This window comes from Ammospiza caudacuta, chromosome 10 (genome assembly GCF_027887145.1).
Source record: "Ammospiza caudacuta isolate bAmmCau1 chromosome 10, bAmmCau1.pri, whole genome shotgun sequence".
NCBI lineage: Eukaryota > Metazoa > Chordata > Aves > Passeriformes > Passerellidae > Ammospiza > Ammospiza caudacuta.
Genome location: NC_080602.1, coordinates 9454932 through 9481232, shown reverse-complemented (window position 1 = coordinate 9481232; position 26301 = coordinate 9454932). Strand labels below are relative to the sequence as shown.

General features: G+C 41.5%; 2 protein-coding genes across 2 annotated transcripts; one reads left to right on the top strand and one right to left on the bottom strand.

Moving 5' to 3' along the window:
* The first annotated feature begins 3057 nt into the window (after positions 1 to 3057).
* Positions 3058 to 7541, top strand: RPS27L (ribosomal protein S27 like). The gene is made up of 4 exons (XM_058811514.1): positions 3058 to 3156; positions 3395 to 3503; positions 5898 to 6008; positions 7060 to 7541. Exons 1-4 carry the CDS (start codon positions 3151 to 3153, stop codon positions 7086 to 7088), a joined length of 255 nt encoding a protein of 84 aa, XP_058667497.1. The 5' UTR covers positions 3058 to 3150; the 3' UTR covers positions 7089 to 7541.
* A 766-nt stretch (positions 7542 to 8307) lies between these two features.
* Positions 8308 to 19293, bottom strand: LACTB (lactamase beta). The gene is made up of 6 exons (XM_058811390.1): positions 19048 to 19293; positions 18082 to 18148; positions 16164 to 16354; positions 15475 to 15820; positions 14011 to 14176; positions 8308 to 11740 (listed from the first exon to the last, which is right to left on the bottom strand). Exons 1-6 carry the CDS (start codon positions 19291 to 19293, stop codon positions 11197 to 11199), a joined length of 1560 nt encoding a protein of 519 aa, XP_058667373.1. The 3' UTR covers positions 8308 to 11196.
* Positions 19294 to 26301: the final 7008 nt, after the last annotated feature.

Here is a 26301-nt window from a genome sequence, read left to right as displayed (position 1 = left end):
ATGGAGCAGAGAAAAGCAGTACCAGGGGCAGCAGGTGCTCATCACAGTGAGGGTTTGCAGGCTGTCCCAGCCCAGCAGGAGCCACCACAATGCCTGTCCTGAGACTGACACAATGCAGGAGAAAACCCAACTGTCATTATGTTGTTTTAAAACATTTCCAGATCAGCTTTTGGAATTTTTCTGTTGTCATTCTAGCAAAGAGACAAAGTTTCTTTTTCTTTTTTTTTTTTTTTTTTTTTTTTTTTCTAAAATGAGATCAAAGCCCTTGCTTGCTGGGAGAAGGCTGGAAAGAGGAAGTTGTTCTCTTAGACCTGAATCTGTCTGTGTCTCAGTAGGCCAAGCCACTGTTGTACGGAATTTCTGTCCGTGCTAACTGACACTCAATGCTGCATTTCTGTTTTCTTAAGAGCACACTTCATGAAAAGTTTAAATTGTAAGATTAGAGGTAATCCATTCGAATTTACTCATACAGCAGGTCACTGAACTTCTAGCTGTTACAAAAAGGAAATGAATCTACAAGCAAAACCAAAATAGAGAACCAGAGGAATGTGTCCAAAACACATCCTGTTTTCAGATCATCCTGTGTGCCCTTCCTTCCATGGAAGCCAATTTCTAATGTGACTCTGAAGTCTTCCTCAGGCACCAGAGGTTCTTTACAGGAAAGAGTTCGAAGGGAAAGCCAGGAGGAAGAGGTGAAGAAGGATGGCACTTCAGAAGTTCTATTTTATTGTAAGTGGCACTTTATACATGGTGAAGATATTTTGTTTTATTTAACACAGAAAAACAGAACTCTACTGCAGATACTAAATCAAAAGCCTTAAGCAATTATCCTCTTTCCATTCTGCTGGCACATAAATAACATGTATTTGAAAAGGACAGGAGGGTAGTAGGAACAGCTTAAAACACAAGAACTGACTCTGTGCTCCTAACTGGTTTGTGCTGTTAGCTTCACAGCACAGCATGCAGAGGAAAGTATGAGTCAGAGCCCTTCCTAGTAAATTCCCCATGATACAACAAGAAATACTTCCAAAATACCTCTATCTGTGTGTCATCATCACATAAGGAAAAAATGCTAACACAGCATTACAGTGCTACAGGGCTGGGACAGTGAGAAGAGGAAAACCAATATAATGGCTTGGAGCACTGCAACACACGGGACTATTCTGGCAGAATAATGTAAGAATTTGGGGTGGAAAGTATTTTGAAAGTTGTTATAGCACTGGAGACACCAAGCCCAGCCTTGAGAATATTGTTGTCAGAGTGATATGCTTCTGTGAAATTACACCCTCACTTGTGCTCATGGCAAACTTTTCAAATAAGTTTTGCTGAATGCATCAGTTCCCTCTCAGAAAGGCAGTGTCCTGACACGTTCCCGTTGGGCTTTTGGGAAGACTTCATACCGAGAGATTTTTGTAAGGTCTGTTGTGCCACCAGGAGGATTTCTACTGAACTGCACTTTGAAATATTCCAAATATTCCAGGATAAAATACGCGATTTTACAGATTACATTTGTGATTACTGACTTGCAGAAAAAAACACTCAGCCTGTTAGAAAAAAAAAAAAAAGTTTTTTTAAAAATTTCCACTCTCTGCAATATTTTTATGTCTCATAAGTTCTCTAAATTGATTAAGCACATAAATGATAGCTAACATAAATTCTTCTGCCTTTTTCTCCTTTTTCTTTTTGACTGGGGTGGGAAATTGCAAAACAATAAGCTCACAGGTACAACTTCATGTAATGTATATTTTACTATGAAACAACAAACATATGTTCAGTTCTGGGTTCCTCAGAACAAGAAAGACAGGCAGAGGGTCCTGCAGAGGCCCACAAAGATGATGAGAGTTTTTGGAGCATCCCTCTTATGAGCAGGAGCTGGGCCAGTTTAGGCTAGAGAAGAGAAAATGGAGAGGGGATCTAATTAATTCATATAAATATCTTCAAGGTGAGTGCCAAGAGGATTGTGCCAGAGTTTTTTCAGTGATGCCCAGAAATGTGATGAGGAGCAATAGCCATAAACTAAAGCACAAAAAGTTTCATCTCAGCACGAGGAAGAACTTATGTGTAGGCTGGCAGAGCACTGAAGAGCTGCCCAGGGAAGTTGTGGAGCCTCCCTCTCTGGAGACATTCCAAACCCACCTGCACACCTTCCTGTGTCACCTGCTCCAGGTGCCTTCCAACCCTGACAATTCCACAATTCTGTGCCATATGAGTGATGATTTAGTCGCCATCCAGCGTGAAGCCAGTGCAGTTCTGTGAAAAATGTGTATTTTATGATTGGCTTTTTGCAAATATAAAAATGAATATTGTATGTGCTGTGTTAGAAAGTAATGCTGTATTAATTCTCTTAAGTACTGCGTTAAATATAGTTTTAGGTTATAAAAAATGTTAAAATAGAAACTAGGCTATGTAGGATGCTTTTTTTTGTAAAGAAAGGGCTCGCAGTGAGATAGCAGCCACAGGACACCTGAATCTTTCAGAGAAAAATAATTTATTTCTCCGTTATCAGAAGAAACGAACTTCTTCCTGCCTCAAAGGTGCTGTTAGGATTAGAAGGAAGAAGTTGATGATGACCAGACAGAATCCTGAGTTTGAATGGAATTTATGCATCATGTATGAGGTGTATGAATATGCAACAGGTCATTGTTTTTAAGGGTTAATCCTCTGCTAACGTTTGTCCTTTTTCGGGCTCGTGCTGCCCAGAAAAGGTACCTGGACATCCATAACTCTTTGTCTCTATTGTCTCATATTGTCCTAATTCAAATTGTCCAAATTATTATTACTCTTTTTGTATTACTATTTTATAACCATTTTATTACTATTAAACTTTTAAAATTTTAAAAACAAGTGATTGGCGTTTTTCACAGATACGTTCCTGTATCACCTGCTCTAGGTACCTTCCAACACTGACAATTCCACGATTCTGTGCCATACCAGCGATGCTTTAGTCACCATGCAGCGTGGAGCCGGAGCAGTTCTAGCGGGCATTCACTGCCGCCCTGCGGGCCGGTGTCACGCCCGGCGGTGCCGGAGCGCACGAGCGGGGCTGGCAGCGCTCGGTCCCGCCCCCGGCGCTCGGCACAGGCGCGGCTGCGGCGGCGGCGCTGAGGGGCGGCAGCGCTGAGGGGCGGCCCGGCCCGGCCCGGCGCGGACATGCCGGTGAGTTGTGTACGGTCCGCTGGTACCGCCCGGCCCCGCAGCGGCAGCAGGGACCTGGGAGCGGGGGCTGACAGAGCGGCCCGGCCGTGCTCGCTCGGGCTCCCGCTGTTCCCGGAGCCCCCTCAGAGGCCCCGGGCCGGCCCTGTCGGGGCTCGGTTGCGGCCGCGCTGGGGCAGCCCCGGGGCCCGGCCCGGCTCCCGCCTGACGCGCCGGGCGCTTCTCCCCTTGCCCCACGCAGCTGGCCAAGGACCTGGTGCATCCCTCCTTGGAGGATGAGAAGAGGAAGCATAAAAAGAAACGTCTCGTGCAGAGCCCGAACTCCTACTTTATGGATGTAAAATGTCCAGGTAAATATTTGAAACCTTCATGCATTATGGAAGGAACAAAACTAATTTTATATACTGTTAATCTTCATATAACAGATTATTATTTCTTATCTGAGTCTGTATTCTATAGAGATCTTCATATAACAGCTGATTATTGTTTCTTAACTGAGTTTGTATTCTATAGAGATCTTAACATAACGGTTGATTATTATTTCTTATCTGAGTTTGTGTTCTGTCTAGAAAAAGGTCTGCATATTGCTTTGGGCTTTTTAACAATAACACTGTTTTCCATCTTTGGAAAAAGTTGATGTAAACAATCACACTTTTTTTCTGGAGGTTCTGGCATGAGTTCTTTAGTTGGGTTTTTTCTGGTATAAAACTCTTGCAAGTAGGGAAAAACCCAGCTCCCCAGGTTTGCATGTATAAAGTGAGATTAACTGGATGCCTTAAAGGATCCATAGCACAAGTTTCAAACAAAAGCCATCGTTGTTTTCCTGCTCTTGTAACTTAGTTCTGGAAGAGCAACTAGAAAAACTTTTGACAAGGATATATGCAGGGACACTGCACATATACATAAAAGTAAAACATACAGCACTGCCTTTTTTGCATATGCTGTTAAGAACTAAGCTGCCATCTAACTCACATACAAGGGTTATAAGAAGTTGCCTGTGTCCACTTCTCAGAGATCCTCAGTACTTTGGCTCAGAGATATCTGTATAATAAACTTCACTTTTATAAACTAAACTATGGGATTTTGTAGCACCATGACAGGAATGTGCTCTACCAGTGAAGAGCTTTTTTATTCAGCACAGTCACATCCATATTGCACAGTGTGGTAACTTCCTAGCAACTGCTGCAGTATAAGAAGATTTTAGCAGTAAGAAAACATTTCAATAGTGATCTTCCTGACATAGAACCAGGGAATTGTTGATGTGCTCAGGTTTTCTGATCTTATTCTTTCTTAGTTGCTTAATTTTCTAAGAAGCTCTGAGACATATTCCATCTGAAGTGAGGTAAATTAATTTAAACAACTTGAAAGTAAGCTCTGATTGCTTTCAAACAAATCCAGGGTTGAAGACTAAGCCTCTGGGGTTTTTGGGGTTTTTTACACTTTGTTCAAACCAGAATACATGAATGCATACACTTAGTGTCAAAATAGGGCCATAGGTCATGAGTTATCTTCATTATTGTTGGGTTAATTGTTTTTTTGTGTTTGAGGGCTGTATAGAGCAAAGCAGGAGAGCTTCACTAATGATAGAATCCTATGCACAAGGCACTGAAAACAGCAGATGGCCTTATGTGTCCCCAGGTCAGTGGAATTGGAAGTTCCTACCTAGATACTCAAATGGGTTGGGCTCATTTCCCTGCCAACTCACAAACATTAAAAACTCATCAACATGGAAGTTCAGCTTCAGTAGGGGAAAAAAACCAATTTGCTGTGATTAAATTTTAGCTGTTAGCAGTTTTTCACAAAGATTTATACAGTTGCTCTTTGTGATTTAAACAGAGATCTGTTATTCTGTCTATAGTACTTCTCCCTACCAAGCAGAGCTTTTGTCACAGGACCCTGCTCACAACATATGTTCTGTCTTAGCTGTCTGATCCACATGTGCTGAAAATGCAATCTCTGCTCACCTTTACCTATTTATTTTGTATATGCACATCCAGATTAAATCCTTTACAGGATTTCTCCCTCCAAAAATACTTCTTGGCTAATTAAAAATACTTTTCAGGGGGAAAAAATTGAAAAGCAGTGAAAATCCCATTTCTAAGCCATGTATGAGTGATCTCATCCTTTCTTAAGTCATAAAATTTATAAGTTGTAGACAAAAGCATTACATAGGGAATTAGTGAAATTTTTCTGTGCAAGTCTTTCCATTTAAATATTATGTTAGTTTTATAGAATGCAACCAAGCCTTACATGTACCAATTATTAAACAGAAAGCAAACACAGATTGGAACAGCAGTGTTTATATTCCCAGCTTTCAGACTTTGTCAACAGCAGTGTTCCACTGTTACAAGGTAAATATTTCTCCAGCTCCATGGGTTCCTCTGTTCAGCAGAGGAGGCTAACCTGGAACTGCTGAACTTCTTTCCAGGAGATGTGATAGGCAAACTGGGGTTTGTCAGCCAGCAGGGCCTGTTGATTTTCATATGGAATCAAACCAGTTTCTGTTACCTAACTTGCTTTCCTGTGCATGTAAGCAAAGGCAAGCACTTCAGAACACAACCATGGCTTGCTTAGTTTGGCTTGGTGTGCTGTGTAAGGAACTACAGATGCATTTTGGACAAGTATGTTGTGTAAGGAAATATAGATGCATTTTGGACAAGTATTTAGAATACCTGATTCAATTACCACATTAAAAAATGATGCTAGAAATACCCAGTGGAAAGTTTCATGATGTTGTTTTTCAGGATGCTACAAGATCACCACAGTGTTCAGCCATGCTCAGACAGTAGTTCTGTGTGTAGGGTGCTCAACTGTGCTGTGTCAGCCAACTGGGGGCAAAGCCAGGCTCACAGAAGGTAAGGGCAATGTTACACAACCCAAATATGTCACTTATATAAATGCATTGTATAGCCTGCAAATATTTAGCTTGAATTTTGGAAACTGATACTGGAACACTGATTTTGCAAATGGCTTAGAGTTGGCTACTAGAAACATTGATAATAGGCACAGAATTGTGAATTTTTCTTCAGATTATTTGTTTTTAAATGGCTGTACAGATCTGCCAGGCAGCTAAACACCTACATTGTCAGCAAACACACTTCATTTTAGGTGACTTGTCATTCCCTTCAGCTTGTGTAGTGAATACTGCTGTTTAACTCTGAGCTGGGTTTAAAGTGTTCAAAAGCACCATCAAAGGAGTGGGGTACTTTTGCCAGGCTAAAGTAATCCTGTGCCACTGCTAGTCACTAATGGTTTGCCTGTTTGTTTTTAAACAGCCCTGCTGTAAAGCAGTTCCCTGGCTCAAAGTATATTTGTTTCATATAAATTATAAGGGAGCAAATAACCACCAATAATGTATATACAGATAACTGGTACAACACCAGCATCTTTGAGTGCAGCCCAGTTCTGAGGTATGTGAAAAGCACTGGAAACACTTTAGGATTTAAAAAATGTAAGAATTAACCCAAATTTTAGTAATTTCTTATTTAAAGGGCAAAAGGTAAGTATGTGTGCAAATTACACATAGCAGTGCTTATATAATGTGCTACAAAGGGGTGTAAACATGAGGACAGAATACCTGAAGTGAGGCTGTTGAAATGGTAACAACACACAGCAGCTGTTTCAGTTTGGGGTTTGTATCACTAAGGGATGGAATAATAGACTGAAATTTTAAATTGCATCTGGAAGAAAAGAAATAGTACACCTTAATCTTATTTTAAGATGAATTGCATGACAACCATGTTGCACAGGTTGAGCTAGAGAAGACTTACAGTGCTAAATCTTCACCTCTCATGGTACATGAAGTTTATATTTAATCCACGGATTTTTCATTGGATGGGCAATTTTTCAAGGCAGTCTGACAATTTAAGGACTATTCATATCTCTACTCATGTGATTTCTTTGCAGGCTGTTCATTTAGAAGAAAGCAACACTGAGCAGTTCAGCATGTGATTTTTGGATCTGTGTTCCTGAAAACCTTCCCAATTTAAAAATGCCTGTTACAACAACAATGTGATTATGATTGATTTTGTACTAATTACATGCTCCTGCTGACTAATCTGCTGGAATCTCTTTTTCAATAAATGATCTGAAGTGCAAGTTCTTCCTGTAAGTTTGCAGATAACCAAGCTCTATTTTTATAAGTTTGAACAGAAAAAACCTTTGACTTCCTGCATCCTTCCCCTTGCTAATCATAAACTACAGCAGTGTTTATAATGTTTATAGTTCTGTAACTATATAATGCATATAGTTAGAGAAACTGCTTTAAAGTGCATTTTATTTTATTACTGCAGCCACCATAACTGCAAGGGTTGCAAAAGCTAGATAAGATTTAAAATAGCTCATTTGCTTTCAATGTTGCTGTAGTCCCTTCCCCCTCTTGGGCAATATGGTGATAAATAAAAATGAAATGTTACTCACCTCTGTTCAGCTGTTTCTGTGGAATGCATGGGTTTTCCCTCCTGCTGATTTGATCTCAAGACTGCACTTGGTATTCTAAACTGAGATGGCTATCCAAAAAAACCCCAAAGTACTTTGCAAAGCACTGAAAACCTGCAGCATAGAGAAGGCAACAGGCATATAAACAATTTTAAGTCATGGAACTACACTGGGAGGTGTGAATGGTATCTAGGCACAGCAAAACTGTGCATACTGTTAGTATTAAATACTGGCATTAAATAATTGCCCTCTTGCAATAAGGAAAAGGATATAATTATTTTTTGAAAGCCATGTCTTTCTAAATGGCTGGTAAAAATGGATTTTGTTTTTAACCATGAGAAAATATTAAAACAAAATCTTACATATATCTTATTAAATAATATCTCAAGTTATGTATCAACAGCTCTTTACAAGTATCAGGTGTCTTGGTGAGCTAATTATTATTGGGATTTTCTAATTAGCTAGCGTTCTTTTTATGACTTTGAAAACTCTTACATGTCTAGTCAATAAAATAAACCAAAAACCTGCTACTACAATTGGTAGCATTTGCAAGGTAAGTTTTATTTCTGTTATTTCAAACAGCAAACATGTAATTACCATATGCAGAAGGAGGTGTTTGATACAGAAACAGGTGTACCCATGGAATGCACGTGCCTTCTAAGAAGAGTTGGGGTTCATGTCAGTGCCACTCACAACAAAGGTTCACTCACAGGTAAGTTTATCAGGAAAGCTGCTTTAATTAACCAAATATAGTCTAGTTAATTTTCCCACATACAATGGCAGCCCATCAGATTACAGGTTTTAGAACAAAGATCAAAGTAGCAATATTAATTGTGACCTGAATACATATGCTAAGGCCACATTGATTCCTAGTCTCTCATATCTCTGCCTTCTCTACCCTAAAATATAAGAACTCATGATTAATTTAATACCAAAGCAGAGACTGTCAGGGACCCATTTTGTTCCAGGTGCTAGAAGATGAAATGATTGGATACTCTTGAGATAAATACATTAATAATGAATAAAAAAGTGAAATTTTGGTGAGTGGGCCAGAAACCCCAAGCAAACCATTTTTAAGGTACAATAATGATTGTAGTTATGAAGAATATACTAAACTAGTCTTATTAGCTCTGATTAAAAATATAGGTAAAACACTGACCCCTCAAAATACTAAATTTCCTGGTTTCTTGTTCTTGGGTAATAAATATTACCACAGGCATAGTGGGAGCAGAGATGGCAGCATGCTGTATCATCCCAGGGCAGGTAACAGCTATGAGGATAACATTAAAAACATTAGTTTGGTGTGGGATCTCAGCACCTCAGGATGGAGGTGCAGAGTGGCCGAGACCACCCTTGGGGGGCTCGGGAGTCCTGGAATGTTGCCAGAAGTGTCTGGTGGCAGGATTTTGATCCTACACAGGAGACGAGACCTGTATGAGGATGGGAGGATTTCACTGGGTGAATGGTGAAGGGATAAGTTAATTAGAGTGTAAAACACAGGGTTTAGGATTTTGGTACAGGGGGGGTCTAAAGAAGTAAGATGGAGGAATTGGGGCGTGTCCTGTTCTTCTTCTTCTTCTTCTTGGCCTCCATCTTCTGTGGTGGTGGTGGCACTTTGGGATTGGTCATTACTAGAAGTGCACCGGTTAATAAGAGTAGAAAGTATTGGAGAAAAATGATAAATATTGTACACGTAACTTAGGGTATAAAGATAAGTGACCGCCCGGGGGCTTCAGGAGTGTGCCCATGGCTGACTTGCTGTGCAGACCTCTGTCGGGCTGAAAGAAAATCTTTTAGATAAACAATTAATAAACACCAAGACCGAGACAAGATCAGAAGTCTCTCCTCGTCCTTTGAAGCGTCAGCTCTTCAAGGCCATCCCTGGACCTAAACAGCCTAAACAGCAGAAACAGAAAACCTTACAAGTGGCGTCCCTGAGCTATCATCTCACAGGACATAAATCAGCAAAGAGAAGAGAAACATTGAAAATTTGCAGTTTGGGAAAAAGGCAGGGAGGGCTGTCATCTGCTGGCTGCTAACCAAGACATCTTGCTCCTTAAATTCAGAGCAGCAGAGCAGTGCAGGAAAGGAAGTATTGAAACCTTTCCTAAAGATACTCCTCTGTTTTGTGTCAGCCTGGAAGTGCTGTCAAGTGTAGCTGCAGGGGAAGTGAGGTGGGGTAAATCTTTGAGATGACAGAGATCTCCCATGCCATTGTGAAATAATAAAATGGACACTTCAGATGCCACTTTATTCCCATTGTGAAACAAGATTAGAAAATCTCCCACCTCTAGTCCTGCATCCAGCTCTGGGCCCCTCACATCAAGAAGGGCATTGAGGAGCTGGAGCATGTCCAGAGAAAGGCAGGGGACATTCTTTCTTTCTTTCTCTGGGGAAGGGTCTGGAGCACAAGTCTGACAAGAAGCTGAAGGAGCCTGGAGAGAAGGGGTGACCTTATCACTCCCTACAACTCCCTGGCAGGAGGCTGGAGCTGGGGTTGGCTTCTTCTCACAGGGAACAAGTGAAAGGACAAGAGGAATGGCCTCAAGCTGCACCAGGTGAGGTTCAGCTTGGACAACAGGCAGAATTTCTTCACAGAAAGGGGGATCAGGCATTGGAAGGAGCTGCCCATGGAGGTGTTGGAGTCCTCACCCTGGATGCAGCACTTTGAGCTGTGCCCCAGCTGCCAGGGCCATGTTTGTTGGTGAGACTTCTACTCCTGCCTTCAAGAATGGGCTTGGAGCTGTATTGAACTATTGGAGTTCCTAATTCCTGTTCACAAGGGAGTATCTGGGCTACAGAACACAGTGCCATTTCTGGCTACCAAGTGTTTAGCACTCAAAAACAACAGGACAGTTTGACAGCTTGCCACATTGTGCTATTCGGGTGGACTTGACTCTGGAAATAATACTTTTATTGCACAGTAAACTAATTCTACACATTCTGTGTCCAATAAAAATGGATGAGATAATATCGAAAAAACAAAAAGAATTTTACTTACATTGCTCTAGATTCATTCTTTTCTAGTTCTTAATCCACAGCTCTGATAAAAGCCTGCTTCTGGTATAAATCTGCATTCTGGAGGTAGCTTCAAGGTTTGGGTTTTGTTGGGTTTTTAAGCAAGTAAGGGAAGTGGCATGTGAAAACAAAAAACAATGGTGACACGATTTTTCTTTAAAAAGTAATACTGAATAGTTTTGGCAGACTGGAACTGTAAGAATAACAAGCAACATATTTGTGTGGTCAAATCAAGATGTGAAATTTTTCAAGAGTTTAACATTCAAGGTAGGTAATTTGTACTTAGTGTAAAAAAAAAGGCTATTTTTTTATCGTGGTCAAGTGTTTCACTAGTTGGTAAAAATAACTTGCTAATATAATGATAATTTACACAGGTACTACAGAAAGTTATCTTTGACTGTTACATTCTCATTTTCTGTAAGTTAGGAACTTCCCTGAGAGATGAATTCCAGTTAGACATAAGATTAGCACCACTAGCAGAGGTTAATTAAATGAATTATTTATGCTGTTTCTTCCCATATTCTTAGTGAACTCGAGGTCCAACTCCACCCTTTGTTCTCCAGCACAGTGGGTTCAGTCCCACAGATCTCAGCCCACACTCTGTGCCTGTTTCTCTCTGTCGAACTCCCTGGCGATCTTTAGGGCGGTGCTGTTGAGTGAAACCGATTGCATATTGCAGATGATGGTGACAACGACCCCTCTGGGGGGTGCCACTGGCCAGGCACCCACGGCCCCGGGGTCCAGCTCTTCAGGCAGGATGAGGAGGACGCTGCTGGCCCCCACAGCACCCCCAGTGTGAGATGCATAGTGTCTCTGCTGTCTGCAGCAGCCACACTGTTGGTTTTTCTCCACCACGGCCCAAGCCATGGCGTATTTACCGTCCCTGTCCCACGACACTTCTGTTTTTGGCACTGGAGTCCACATCATGGCAACTGTGCTTGGCTTGAGGTACCCTGGGAGGAGTTTGCTGTTGTTGGTTTGAAATTGTCCAGCTTGATAACTGTACAGCAAGGCATTTCCAAATTTCAGGAGGTCACCTACTGATGACAGGAAGCCACCACCAGCCCACTTGTAAGAGTTGTCCACATATGGTGCATTTACCAGCCGTCCCTTTTTGTTGTAAATGTAACACCTGAAATGCAAGAAAATTCAATTTGTCATTCTCATATACTATGCACAATGATTTTAAGCTGCCCTACCTTAAAAGAGCAAGCTGAGCATGTATTAGCTCATTCTCGTGAACATTTAGAGGGTTTTTAAAACACATTTTTAAAATATATTTAGTGCAGAAAAATCAACAAGTAATTCAGACAGCAAAGCAAAAATTAAGGTGACTTCTTAGGTTAGAAGCTGAACTTCAATAAAAGTACTAATCCTGCTTAATCTTAGGATATACTAAGAATAAAGACAATATACAAATAAGAGATGTGACAGAGATAAATAGATCAGGCAACACAGATTTTTTTCTTAAATGCCTGTACTAGAAATGTTTAAAAGAACAAGGAATTCTACAACTGAGGCTTAGGTGACTGCTCCCAGACAGTAGTTCCCACTTATGGCTGATTTCCCCCCACTGCCCCATTACGGTTGCTGTACTCTAGAACAAAGCAAGGACCATTAAAATCTTGCATAACACAAATGTAGAAACTGCAAACCAGGGCTGCAGAATGAACTGCCAGCAACAATACAACAGAAATGCAGAACAAATTGTGCTTTTGAAAGAAACAGTCCAATCATGACTTGGGTAATTTCATACAACATATGAAAAGGACTTGTTGAATAAATATATAACCCAAAGAATTTCAGCCTTTGGTCTTTTGACCAATTAAGGTCTGTGGAGAGTTTGTGAAAAGGAAAAACCCTACCTAGATTTCACTTGTGTTGGAAAGCTTTCTAACAAACTTCTGAATAACTTATAACACTGGAAGTCAGAGGTTGAAACAAAGGAAGAAAGATGAATGGTCCAGGATGCAAAACTGACAGTGATTTAGTATCCTGTTGTCCCCATAATGACAACAGGTTTTTTTATCACAAAAAAAACCTGTTACAAAGACATTGACTTATATTTCTAAAAGATCTAGAACATGGGTTTTTTAGCCTTTGCCTGTTAGATAAATATAATATGACCAAACCATTAAACAAACCTTAACACATCAGTACATTCTATTTTGAGGCATCAAGCTCCAATTTGTGGAAGCAAATCCATCAGCATCTCAGTTTTGCTTAACAGTAAATACCTATAAAAAGATACCCAGAAGAGCATCTCTCCCAACTCCTTGATCCCTCCCATATTTCAGTTTATAAAAGGATGAACATACACATGTTCTAAAAAACCTTGACTGTACAAAGTTGATAATTTATAAGAACATCACTATCATCTAGATGAGCCTCTGATCCTACAGCCAGAGAGCCTCTGAAATTTTGCAAGCAAATTGAACACCAGCACAAAGCATCTTAGAACAGAGCAGTAAAGCTGTGCACACACTTTCAATATACACCTGTACTTATAAACCTCAGCTACAACATGTTTATCATTCTTTGAGAACATTTTAGAAGCCAAACTTTTAAAAAGTCTGTCTCATTTTCATGAGATTGTTACTGAAAACTACTTTGTCATTCAATAGAATTCTTGTCCCACACCAAAATTTAACAGGGGAGTCAATAATCAATTTCTGAGCCCAGACAGGAAATTCAATAAAATAAAACAAGAAACTCTAGCCTGATCCACTATATTGGAATGGATAATCCAGTTACAAAATTTATCTCAGCTTGTTGTTTTGTGGGTGTTGTTTGGGGTTTTTTTTGTAGATCTGGAGCAGAGGGGTGTGTTGGTTATTTTTTCCTATGTTAAATTAATTTTAAAATTAAATTGATGTTAAACAGAATTTTAATTCTGGTCAACATGCATACTGAAATTTGATTTATGAAAACATTGTGTTGCTGTGAGACTATTACAATTCCATGGAACCCTTTAAATGCTAGTATATTAAGCAAGGTAAGGTAATTATATATTCCAACATAATTTCCTAGTTACTCCTTATTTAATTTGCATTTATGTGCTTACTTGTACCCAAGGTAAATGCAAACTTTGAAGTCACCCCTATTAGTCCCCACACCTCCCATATCCATACTTAGAACAAGAAATATTTATTTCTTATTCTGTAATTTTACATGCTAATTAGAGAACCTATACCATGACATTGGAAGCAGCTACATGAGTAATGCTGAGGAATTCCCTTGTAAATTGTAATGTAAATGTAAAAAGTAATGTTGAGGTAACATACAACACTTCATTCAAATGTCTGGGAAAAGAAAAATCACACATTCTTAATTCAGGTGTCTTAATTAAGATGGAAAGGGGAACAGTTGTTGTGGAAAAAGCAGAGTTCCACCCCTGTGTACCTTGCTCTGTTGTATATCATTGCTTCATTGTCATCTAGGACAGTTGACAGCATATCCAAGTCACGAAACATTTTCAGCATATAATCTGTAAATTTCTGTCCTGAAGCTCTCTCCACAACAGCACTTAAGAGAGTAAAGCCATATGTTGAGTACAAGAACTGACTACCTTGAAGAAACACAGTGAGAAAGGGAAAAAACCCCAGGTTAATTGCATGATGCTTAAATGGAATCATATGTACAAATAAAACTATATATAGCAATTAATAATCAACTGTTGTTGATCCTGGCCTTCTGTACTGCAGCAGGCACACATCCTGCCAAGAGAACAGCACTAAAATCTCCCAGAGATCTCTGTGTACACTCAGGTTTCATGCCAAGGTGTCAATGCTGACATTTAACATCCTTTCCAGGAGATTTACCACATCAGGTCTAACAAGGATGTCTGGATTTGGAAAGCTGACACAAGCCATAAAATCACTGCTTAAAAGATGCTCAGCTACTGTGACTTGTTTGTGTGTCCATCCCCTGGAGAAGGAAAAACAACAGCAATACTCACATTTTTCAAGGGTATTCATCACTTTAAGCACAGTGTTTCTAGTTCTAGAATATCCCAAAAGATTATATGAACACAAGCATGTGTATTATTTAAGACAACTGAATTTATTTACAAAACAGTGTTTCATATTAAAAATCTCATTCTTGTACTAATGCCTTCTATGAAACATTTACATATTGAGCAACTGCTGAAGTGCCTACATCTGAGACAGGTCACTTATTTAAAGTGAGCTCTCCAAGATTGTGTGTTTAACTTCACCCTCTTTCTACCTCTCTCCCCCTTAAATGCACATTATTTACTGTTTATCAGCAATATATAGAATTTACCTTAACCTACCTCATTTAAAACTTACACGTGAAGCTCCTCAAAGTCCTCTCTAGACCTAATTTAAATAATCCCAACAATAAATTACTTGAGTAATTCTGTGAGTGTATGGGGGTTTTTTTAGATTTTTTTTTAGGTCTGATTTAGTGTCTCAGTAAAACATTTTGCTTTTCATTTCCTATCTAGAAGGCCCAGAACATGACTACAGCAAGTTGGTATCTGCTTACAAAATACTTTGTAGATACAAATTTGTTACCAGAATTATCTTCTGCTTCACCATTTATAAATCCACTGACTGGTATGTTTCAGAGCACTTACTGCATTACTTACTGCTCCTGGGAGAAAAGTCTTACACATAAATACTACATGACCAGATGGTTTGTGCAGAACAGACCAAATACCTCTCTAATGAGCTTTTAATGGGGCATGTGAAGAAAAACTAAAAAGGGAGGGAAGCAGAACAAACCAAAACACCCACACAAACACTCTTCACTGGACTCTACTACCATCATTACATGTCAAACTATTTGAAACAAAACTCTCACCAGAAGAGCATATTTTAGTCTATATTAATAGAAACTCACCTGGTTTAAAGAATAAGGGATCATTTTTAAATATCTTCAGTGACTCAATCACACTTTCAAATTTTTCCTTCAGATAATACTCTTCCTGTTCAAACTCCTTGTCGTTCCTGCCAGGCTTTGAATTTCGGCTCTTTGTCTCACTATCATGTTCTTTCTTCTGTTTGACACAACCAGTGTTTTCAGTCCCTTTACCTTCTTTTGCTTTTTGTTCTTTATCCTGATGGGATTTTGTTAGCTTAAGTGCTCTGTTTGCCTTTTCCTTTTCTTCTTTTACTTTTGTAATATCTTTTTCATAGTGACGGATCCCACTCAAGTGTGAAACTAACTGTCTCGTGGTAATGGTGACCTAGGTGGAGAGGACAATGTGAGCTCTCTTCATTAAAAGAGAAACAACAAATCACTGAAAAAGTAACATTCACCATGACAAAGAACAGACAAAGGTGCAAGACATTTTAAATATCACATATTAAATAGAGTATTAAGAAAAAAAAGGGGTGTGTATGTGGACACACACTGATATAAAAGTGAAGATCCAAATATGCTTTTCTGAGCAGGAAATCTCAGTACTTGTCTAAATGATTTTGAGTGTTTTATAGGAATAGGTCCACACCAGACACCTGCACACAGATACCTATGCAATGACAGGAACAAAAATTTTTTAAAACTCTTACCAACAAACAATTGCATACCTTTTCACCCTCGTAGACCTTTTCTGGAAATTCAGGGACATATTTCTGCACTGGAGCATCTAAATCCAGCTTCCCCTCTTCCCACAGTTTAGCAACAGCCATCATGGTGAGACACTTGCTGATGCTGGCGATGCGCATGACGGTCTCAGGCTTGCACAGCACACGGTTCTCCACATCAGCATAGCCCAAACCTGGCAGGAAACAAAACACTGCTAAGTCCTTGGCACATGCTGAATTCATTACATGCAATGAATTAGATTTACTGGCTCTTGAAAATATTTTTTCCCCAGGTAAACTGGGATATGAAGCTTTGGAATATCCCAGCCCCGGCTTCAGTTCAGTCAGTAACATTTTACTGTAGCAGCAGCGGGTAATCAGAGTCCATTGGATTAGACAATGGCATCTCAAATTGATGATTAAGACTACAACAAACATAATGATAAAAGAGATTAAAGATTAAGCCAAAATTTACACTCCTGAGGTCAAATTTTCAGCATAAAAACCCAAAGAGACCAAAATCTAGACTGTAAAATAACTAACCAACAGTCATAAACACTCCTTTTACTGGTCTAAATTAATGGCTAAAGCAGTAAAGGGTCTTATTGTATCAATCCAGAAACTGAGAGAGGAAATCACTCACAAATTTATTCCCATTACCTAAACTGTAAGGTTTCACAGAACCCAGGTGTTACTATGTTTCAACATCACTCAGTATAACTTCAATTAAAACACAGTTTAACAGTCTCTGTAACAATGTTTTCCTATGTAACCAACCCACAAGTCTGGGAGCAAGAACTTGAATTAAAAGAGCATTTTCAAGCTGCCAGACCTGCCTTCAGTTTGAGAGAGGTCTGAAGAAAGTGCAAGTGATGCTGCAGCATAAAAGCAAGAAAATGCAGCAATGACATATTTGCAGTTTTCTGTACAAGATAGGCCTGCAAGCAACACACCTCTGTCTATATACAACTGCAGTCTAACAATGAACTGCTCAGGATATTAAACCACAAACCTTGACAAAGTACAAGAAATACAATAGATGACATGCCATTTGCCCAAGATCCTTTCTCTTACATAGCTGCTACTCAAGTGCCTGGTGCTTGTTAATGCAGGCACTTGAGCTAATTAAGCTTGTTAATGATGTTCTCCCAGTGAAAACACCTCCCAAACCTCACACCATCCCCATCAGCAAGAGAGCAGGTTCAGTGCTGTGGTCACAGAATACCTGCAACTCACACCTGACCCTGCTTTGCCCCCATGGAGAAAGGGAGGAGGAGACCCAAACAACCCAGAACTGAGTGTTTTGACACTCATGAAAATGTTTCTGAGAACAGATAGACAATTTGATTGTTTTTTTAAAAACATCAAATGTCTACATTATATGAGGAATACTAACACACTCTACTTACACCCTGCGTAACCAGAAAAAAAACAACTGCAACTTCTGCAAGGAGGGCACCTGTTAAATCCCAGTGCCTTCCCAGTAAACACCTCAGCCCACAAACAGGAGACAGGTCACCAAATGTGAGCTCTGATTCCTTTGACTGCTAAGGAAGTTCCTGTGGGGAGAACAGCTCTTTTCCTCCTACACCCAATGCTACCAGACCACTGCACAGCTCTATGCCCAGAGTACATTCAAAGGTTATTCTGAAAAATTACTGGAAGAAAGATTCTCCAATCTAACTGTTGAGACATACTAGCATATTATGGAAGTTAACTAATTATCAATTACTGGAAATTACTGAAGTTTACCAAGGAAGGTGCCATTTGATACTCCCTAAGCACCCATTTCTGGTGACTGTCCAGAGATGGGAGATCAAGTAGACAAAATCCCAGCCTGATTAGCTTGTCTGAATTGTTCATTTTTCAGATGTTCATCAGTTCTTGACAGCATGCACAGCTACTGCTCCTACATACTAACCTTCTGACCAGACTTCCTTGCCATCTACAGAAACTCCAACTAATATACCAGGGATTCCTGCTTCATCCTGCAAAAAACAAAATGGACAGAAGACATTTAGAAGGATATTTAAGATAAAAACCACCTCCTCCCAAGCCTTGAACTGAAAAAGCTACAAAACCCCTACAAATAAACCTGCTTATTGTTGTCAAATTATAATTGAAATTTTGTTATGTACCAGTTTGGTTGAACTGGTACAATCCGCTTTGCAAAACTGACATTTTAACTCAGCTATTGGGAAAAGCATACCTAACAAGAACAGCAAGGTAATATTTTTGCTTTTATAATTCAATTAAATTACTGAAAGGAACATGCAAGAGAAACAAATCATGACAGTTACTATGCAACTGGCAATCTGCATCACCTACTGGCAGGCAAGATTTCAAAAAAGCTTCGGCTGGATTTTCGAAGTAACTACAAGGTGCTTTTTAAACAGGATCACAGAATATCCTGAGTGGGAAGGGACCCACAAGGACCTTAGAGGCCAACGCCTGGCCCTGCCCAGGAGAGCTTCACCAATCCCACCCTGGGCATGAGACCGTGGCTCAAACACTCCTGGAGCTCTGCCAGGCTTGAACCGTGCCCACTTACCTGGGCACCTGTTCACTGCCTGGCCACCCTCGGAGTAAAAAACTTTTCCTAATTCCCACCTAAACTTCTCCTGACATCATTTCCTGGTATTCCCTAGTCACAGAAAGCAGAGATCAGCGCCTGCCCCTGCGCTCCCCCTCATGAGGAAGCTGCAGTGAGGTCTCTCCGCCAGGCTGAGCCAAGTGCCCTGGGTCACTCCTGCCTCTCTTCCTACAGCCTTCGAGGCCCCCCTTGTTCTCAGACACCCCACACTATGCCACACTTCCACACTCCCCCGTATCGAGCTGGCCTGAGCTGCGCCAGCCCCGCCAGCCCCCAGCGGTCCCCCCTCAGCACCTTGATCCTCCGCACCAGGTCCCTGCTCCTCTCCACGGCCGCGCCGAAGCCCCGCGGCGACGGCGGCTTCTCCTCCCGCCCGTTCTCCGGCTCGCCTCCCGCCGGGGCCGCCCGAACCCCCAGCGCCAGCCCCAGCGCCAGCCCCCAGCCCCAGGGCCGCGGCTCGGCCCCGCCGCCCCCTCCGCGGGCCGGGGGGAGCCGCCCGGGAGCCGCCGCCCGCCGCAGGGCCCGCGCCAGGCCCGCCATGGCCGGGGCGGACATGGCAGCGCCGGGCCGCAGGCACCGCCTCGCCGGGCCGAGCCCCGAGCGCATCGAGCGCCGCCGCCTCACGGAGCGGCGCGGCCGCGGCGGCGGGAACGGGCTCCGAGCAGGGACGGGCTCCGAGCAGGGACGGGCTCCGAGCAGGGACGGGCTGCACTCCACGGGCTCCGCTCCGGCAGGGACGGGCTCCGGGCAGGGACGGGCTGCACTCCACGGGCTCCGAGCAGGGACGGGCTGCACTCCACGGGCTCCGAGCAGGGACGGGCTCCGGGCAGGGACGGGCTGCACTCCACGGGCTCCGCTCCGGCAGGGACGGGCTCCGCTCCGGCGGGGCCTGCGGCGGCTGGGGCACGGCAGTGCGGCTCGCCGCCTTCACCACGGGCTGCACACCGGGCGCTCGGGCCGCTTCCCCGGGGCTCGGCGCGACTGGCCGGCCACGGAGAGAAACAGAATCACAGGAACGATGAGGTTGGAAAAGACCTCTGAGCTCAGCGGGCCCAGCCCGTGACCGAACACCTCCTATCAGCTGGACCGCGGCACCAAGTGCAGCGTCCAGCCTTTTCCTTGGACACCCCAGGCTCGGTGACTCCCAACACCTTCCTGCTCAGTCTATTCCAATGCCAGTCTCTCAGTGAAGAAATTCCTCCTAGTGTGAAAAATGTGTATTTTACGATTGGCTTTTCGCAAATATTAAAATGAATATTATATGCGTTGGGTTAGAAAGTAATGCTGTATTAATTCTCTTAAGTACTGCGTTAAATATAGTTTTAGGTTATAAAAAATGTTAAAATAGAAACTAGGCTATGTAGGATACTTTTTTTTGTAAAGAAAGGGCTTGCAGCAAGATAGCAGCCACAGGACACCTGAATCTTTCAGAGAAAAATAATTTATTTCTCCATTATCAGAAGAAACGAACTTCTTCCTGCCTCAAAGGTGCTGTTAGGATTAGGAAGAAGTTGATGATGACCAGACAGAATCCTGAGTTTGAATGGAATTTATGCATCATGTATGAGGTGTATGAATATGCAACAGGCTGTTGTGTTTAAGGGTTAATCCTCTGTTAACGTGGGTCCTTTTTCAGGCTCGTGCTGCCCAGATAAAGGTACCTGGACATCCATAACTCTTTGTCTCTATTGTCTCATATTGTCCTAATTCAAATTGTCCAAATTATTTTTACTCTAATTGTATTACTATTTTTATAACCATTTTATTACTATTAAACTTTTAAAATTTTAAAAACAAGTGATTGGCGTTTTTCACACTGGTGCCTATCCTAAACCTCCCCTGGCATAGCTTAAGTCTGTGTCCTCTCATCCTGTCACTTGTGGTGTGGAAATAAAGTCAGACCCTCAGCTGGCTGTACCCTCCTGGTGCAGGGAGTTCTAGAGGGCAATAAGGTCTCCCAGAATCTCCTTTTCTCCAGGCTAAACACCCCCAGCTCCCTCATCTCACCAGATTTGTGCTCCAGACCTTTCCCCATCCCCATTGTCCCTCTTTGGACCCACTGCAGCCCCACCAAGTACAGGGACTTAGAGTTGGTTCCTTTTGTTAACCAAAAGCCACCAGCTGTGTCCACAGGTGGTATTTGGCAAACTGAGCCAAACCCCTGTGAATCCTCCCCAAAAACTTATTTGAAAATAAAATTTCTTGAAGCAGGCTCAGTACTAATTCGTCCTCCTGATGGAGGTGAGGTTGTAACTCCTACCAGCATCAATGTGCCTCTGACAAAATAACCTGCTATTAACCAACACTTTCATTGCTCTGATGCACAAGAAAAAGGTAGAGAAGGTAAAGAATACTTCAAGCCACAAAATAATTTCTTTATTTGTCACTCCCCAGCAAATGTTTGCAGAATCAAATGACAAAAGCCTGCTGCTGAACATATGCCAGGCTGAAGTACAGCAAGCTAGGCTAACACCCAGATAAAACCTCTTAACTGCAAGATGACCATATTTGAACTAGGTTTGTCAGGAATTACAGAAGCTGAATCTTCCAGGACTGGCTGTAGGGTCAGGTTTCAGCCTAGAACAGTGTGGATGGCACAGCTGGCTCATGGAGAGTTCTAGAAGGACAGACTCCCCACTTCTGCTTACAAGTGTGGCTCACTTCTTTGAGGGGCTAACCTAGGGATTTCAATCTTCTTCATGTCTGAAGATCTCAAAAATGGCAGGATTTGGCAGAAAGTCAGGCCAAATAGCTTTCACGTGTGAGTCAAATGCAGACCAGCTGCTACCTTTTCACTGCAGGCATTTATTGCTCATTAGTACTTTCTCAATAAAACTCCACTGCTTATCACAGTACAACTTCATACCCAACTGGTACAAGATGATGCATTTCCTTTCTTGTAACTCATTTTCATTGTGTTAAGCTGTCTCTGGAAGCATTTTTCAGCAGCATTCTCTGCATTCCTACATTAACCTGCTCAGCATGAGCACTCTTTGCCATCACACTTTTGAATGGGCCAGAAACAGAGCTTGCCATTTTTGTCTGATTGCCTTAATGAAGAGCTTTGTGCTAAGGCCAGTAGCACAATTGTGTCAATTGTTATCTGGTTTATTTTCCTCTAAACTTCTGGGTTTGCTAACTTTGAATTGAACTATCAGGCTTACAATGTTTTGAGGATTTTCAACTCTTTTTCTACTGATTGCAATAGAAAATGAGGACAGCAAGCGCTAGGCTTATACAATTCTAATTTAACAAAAAAGACAATGTGTTTCTTCCATTCTTGTCCATCAGTGACTCAGAAGTACAGGCACAGAGTCTCAGCTGTAATCTGTCTTCTTTATGCAACATAACCAGAAAAGTCAATCTGTAGACCCCCCTGGCACAGTGGAAAAATCTCAACATGGTTGGTTTATTACTAAACCAGATAATTTTTCTCCTGCTTGCTATACTTGCTGGATTTATGTTGAGATATGCCTTACTGAGATGATAAAGAGTGGTGTGAGACAATGGGTCTCTCAGCAAGGCAGGGCTGTGCTCACTCTCCTCCACTTGGGCCCAGTTCTGGAGTCTCACCACCAAGAATCCCTTAAGGTTTTAGAGCTTCTAAGATGTGGAGGGATAGAATGTAAGAAAATAGTGCAGAAGGTAATCTCACCCCTGAGGAGGTGCAGCTGCACTAATCACCAAAGATTAGGAACAGAGAGGTGGGCAGCAGCTTCTGTGCTGTTCTGCAGGGCTGTAGCCCACCAGCAAAAGGCACAATATGCTCACTCTGCTGCTGATGGTCACCAGTTTGTGGGAACATCAGGCATTTGCAAATTGTGAGGCTTCATTGACATTTCCTAAAACATAACTCTTGGGGCGAAAAAAGAAATCAGGAATTTTGAAAACAACATCATCACTTCTGTCACTTGCATTTCTGTAAATGCTTGTGTGGATTCTGATGTCTCAGCAATAATAACAGATGTTATTATGGCTGCTCCTGCTTGTAGGTCTGGACTTTGATCACATTATTTCTTGCTATGATGATCTTATTTGCTTTTCTAGCTCACTGACAAACTTTGCAGTGACACTCCCCTAAATGTAACCATTCAATTGAAAAAATGGGTGAAGTTTTCAACAAATAACATGTAAGGTATGAAAGATAGAATACAAGTGATCAATATCAGTATTCCCCTGATAAAGGGCTGGGCAGACCTGAAATCATGAGCCCATCTCTATTCTATTATATTTTTAAATGCCATTTGTAACTGCCCCAGACTGACGGTTGTAGGATGAATGGGTAGGAAAGGGCTCTTAAAAATGAAGACAGTAGTAGTGTGAGGAAGCTCCTTTGTTTTCTTTTTTGGATTTATTGTGAAACAATGAAATGGTCCAATGGATTCCCATTATTCCAGCTGAATTCCCATTATTCCAGCTGGATTCCAATAATTAAAGACTAATTTCTGTAAAGATTTCTGGATCTAAAAGTGTTGAATCTAATAGAACATAATTAACAGAGAAGAGCTAAAGTTGTCAAAAAGGATTGTAATTTATATTTGTACTAGATAAAATGAAGAAAAACAGGAAAACAGTAATTAAAAATACTATCTGTGTATATATAGATATGTGGAAAAATTATGTTGATGGAAAATGCAAAGAGTGAAGGGATAACAATTACCTTGATCAAACCTGATGATTCTACTCTCAGCACAGGAAGGAAATAAAAGACCCAAATCCTTTCTGAATCAGAAAAGAAGATAAATAAAGAGAATATTAGCTGTAGAGAGAAATCAAGCTCTGCTTTCCCTCTCTTTTCAGAAGTAATTTCATTTATATGAGAACCAAGAGACAGAACTCTGGCTTGAAGCATTTGCACAGTAGATGGCAGCAAAAACCCTCACCCATTTAACAGGCTGCCAGCAAAGGGAGTGGTTCCACCGCAGGGGGAACTTCCTTGGTTGTCCCAGAGTTCCTGATTTCAGTCTCCTCACCCACTTACATTTTTTTTTTTTTGCTTGGTTTTGGTGAGTATAGCAGTCCTCAGAGTATTATTATTTGTCAAGTAAGGTAAGAGCAGCCTGCTCTCAGTGTATGTACACTGCAGTAACAGAACCAATCTGCACCTGGAACATTCTGTGCCAGGACAGTCAGAGCCAGCACAAACCCAGGCATAAACCCCTAAAGGTGCAGAAATAAAGGCATACTCACAGCTCGAGTTTAACATTTAAATCTTCCCCAGGTTGTCTGGGGTGGTTTGGGTCTTTTCCACAAGCTCAGCTGGGACACATTAGTCAGGAACAAATCTTTAAGATATCTTACAAGAGAACCAAGAGAAAGAGCAGGATTAAAAGCAGTGGATCTTCAGGCAGTGAGCTCAACACATTTATCATCAGCTCTGCTTAATTTGTTTCATTTTCCTGTGTACTCAGCATGTACCATCTGGGCATTATATATTTTCAATGAAATAGAATATGCAAGTTTTATAGTGCCACACTGTTACTGCCTTAGTTTCAAAAACTGCATGCAGTCTGACACAGTTCCTAAAAAAACAGGATGGGAGTTTGGAAAATATTTTGCATGTTAAAAAAAGGAATGCTGAAAAGACCGGGCTGCGGTTACAGATCAGCCAAAGGGCACACACACTTATTTTTCTTCTTTGCAAAAGCATTGGTTTTAAAATTCCAGTTTTGCAGTGGTGATTTTCTCATAGTTTTAATTCAGGGCCTACTTGAAACTTTTTTGGACCCAGAGGAAAAATAATTTTCACCAGCTGAAAGTATGTAGTGAAGGAACATTTGTGAAATACATCAGTGTAAAAAAAGAGAAAACCACCACACATACACTCTTCTTCCAAAGAAAAGAAAACATGCAGATTTTTTTTTCCTGTTTTCCCTGAAGTTATTCTCCAGGTTGCAATCCGTTCTGGTAGAAAACAGCACAGAGAGCACTGGACAATTTTGTGCCTGGGAATGTACTCACATTTATCATTAAAATTCAGTTGCTGTGTGTAACCTTTTTACCCTCTCCAGCTTTTCTCCCACTTACTGGGCAGAGGTACAAGACAGCATGGAAAATGATGGTGTGCATCACCACCCAGAGTGCCAGAAGCACCACACACCATCAGAGAGTTTCACTTTCCAGTTTATCTCTTTTCAGACTCAAACATGTTTCTAAACAAAGTAAGAGCCATGGGAGGTGTAAAACATCTGAAAGATTAAACATATTAACAAGGAATTGTGAGGCTCATATGCCCAAAAATAGAATTACATGTGCAGGCACTTGGGAAAGCTTTCTGGCTTGCTCTAGAAAGAGCTCCTCTGTAGCCATGATATTTTATAGAAAATCCTTTCCTTAGGATTTTTCCTCCTGAGAAGCTGGGAGGCCTCAGGAACAAAATGTAATCAATGATTATCTGCTGCTGTGGAATGCAACAGGGGCATCTGTGATTGGTCTCATGTGGTTGTTTCTAATTAATGGCCAATCACAGTCAGCTGGCTCAGACTCTCTATCCGAGCCACAAACATTTGTTATCATTCCTTCTTTTTCTATTCTTATCCAGCCTTCTGTTGAAATCCTTTCTTCTATTATTTTAGTATAGTTTTAATATAATATATATCATAAAATAATAAATCAGCCTTCTGAACATGGAGTCAGATCTTCGTCTCATCCCTCATCCTCAGACCCCTGTGAACACGGTCACACTCCTCACAGGAGGTGATAACAACCTCTCTCCACCCTTTCTCCCCAAAATACAAAGCTTAATGAAATGAGCATGGCCCAGAGTCAAAGATGTGGCTGTGGCAGGACAGATGTGAGCACTGACAGCCTGACACTTACTGGTGAGACAAGTGGGCCAGGCACTGCATTCAGCCACCCTGAGGTGCCAGCACCGAGTGCCACCCCCACAGCAGGAGTCTCCAAGTCAGGAAGAAAGACAACAGGCACATTTGCTTGGAAAGATACAGCAGCAGAAGGAAAAATGTGGTTCCAGATTTTCTGTGTGAATCTTCTGCTCTGTCTGAAGAATGCAGTCCTGATTTGCATTTACTGTACTTATCTGTTCTTCTAGACAGAAGACTCTGGATCCTGCTCAGGACCTTGTCCAGCAGTTTTTCCAAGCCATTCAACATTATTTGAAGCCCCAGCAGGTATTTTTACTGATATCTACTGCCACAAGCAAAAGGTTCTGTGCAGTTTATGCCAAATACTCACCCAGCTATAAATGCAGGCTGGTTGCCAGCCCATTTCCCACACATTTACTGCTCTGACCACCCATTCTCGTGTGCTTTCACCTGTGCTGCAACTACACCTTCATTCTGCTTTGCAGACATGTTCTGTGCCACTAAAATTGCTCTTCGTGGGAAAGGAGTACAGATAGCTTGAGAAACTGCACAGGCCAGTAAAAAAACAGGAAAAGGACTCTTATCAAATTAGTAACGTCTCGGGTATTTGGGTGGAGGCATTTGGCACTGGGCTTGCATATTCTTATGGGACTGAGTCCATGAATACTACAAACTCCATTCCTTTGCTTCATATTTTTCTTCCCAAACTTAGATATATTTCAAA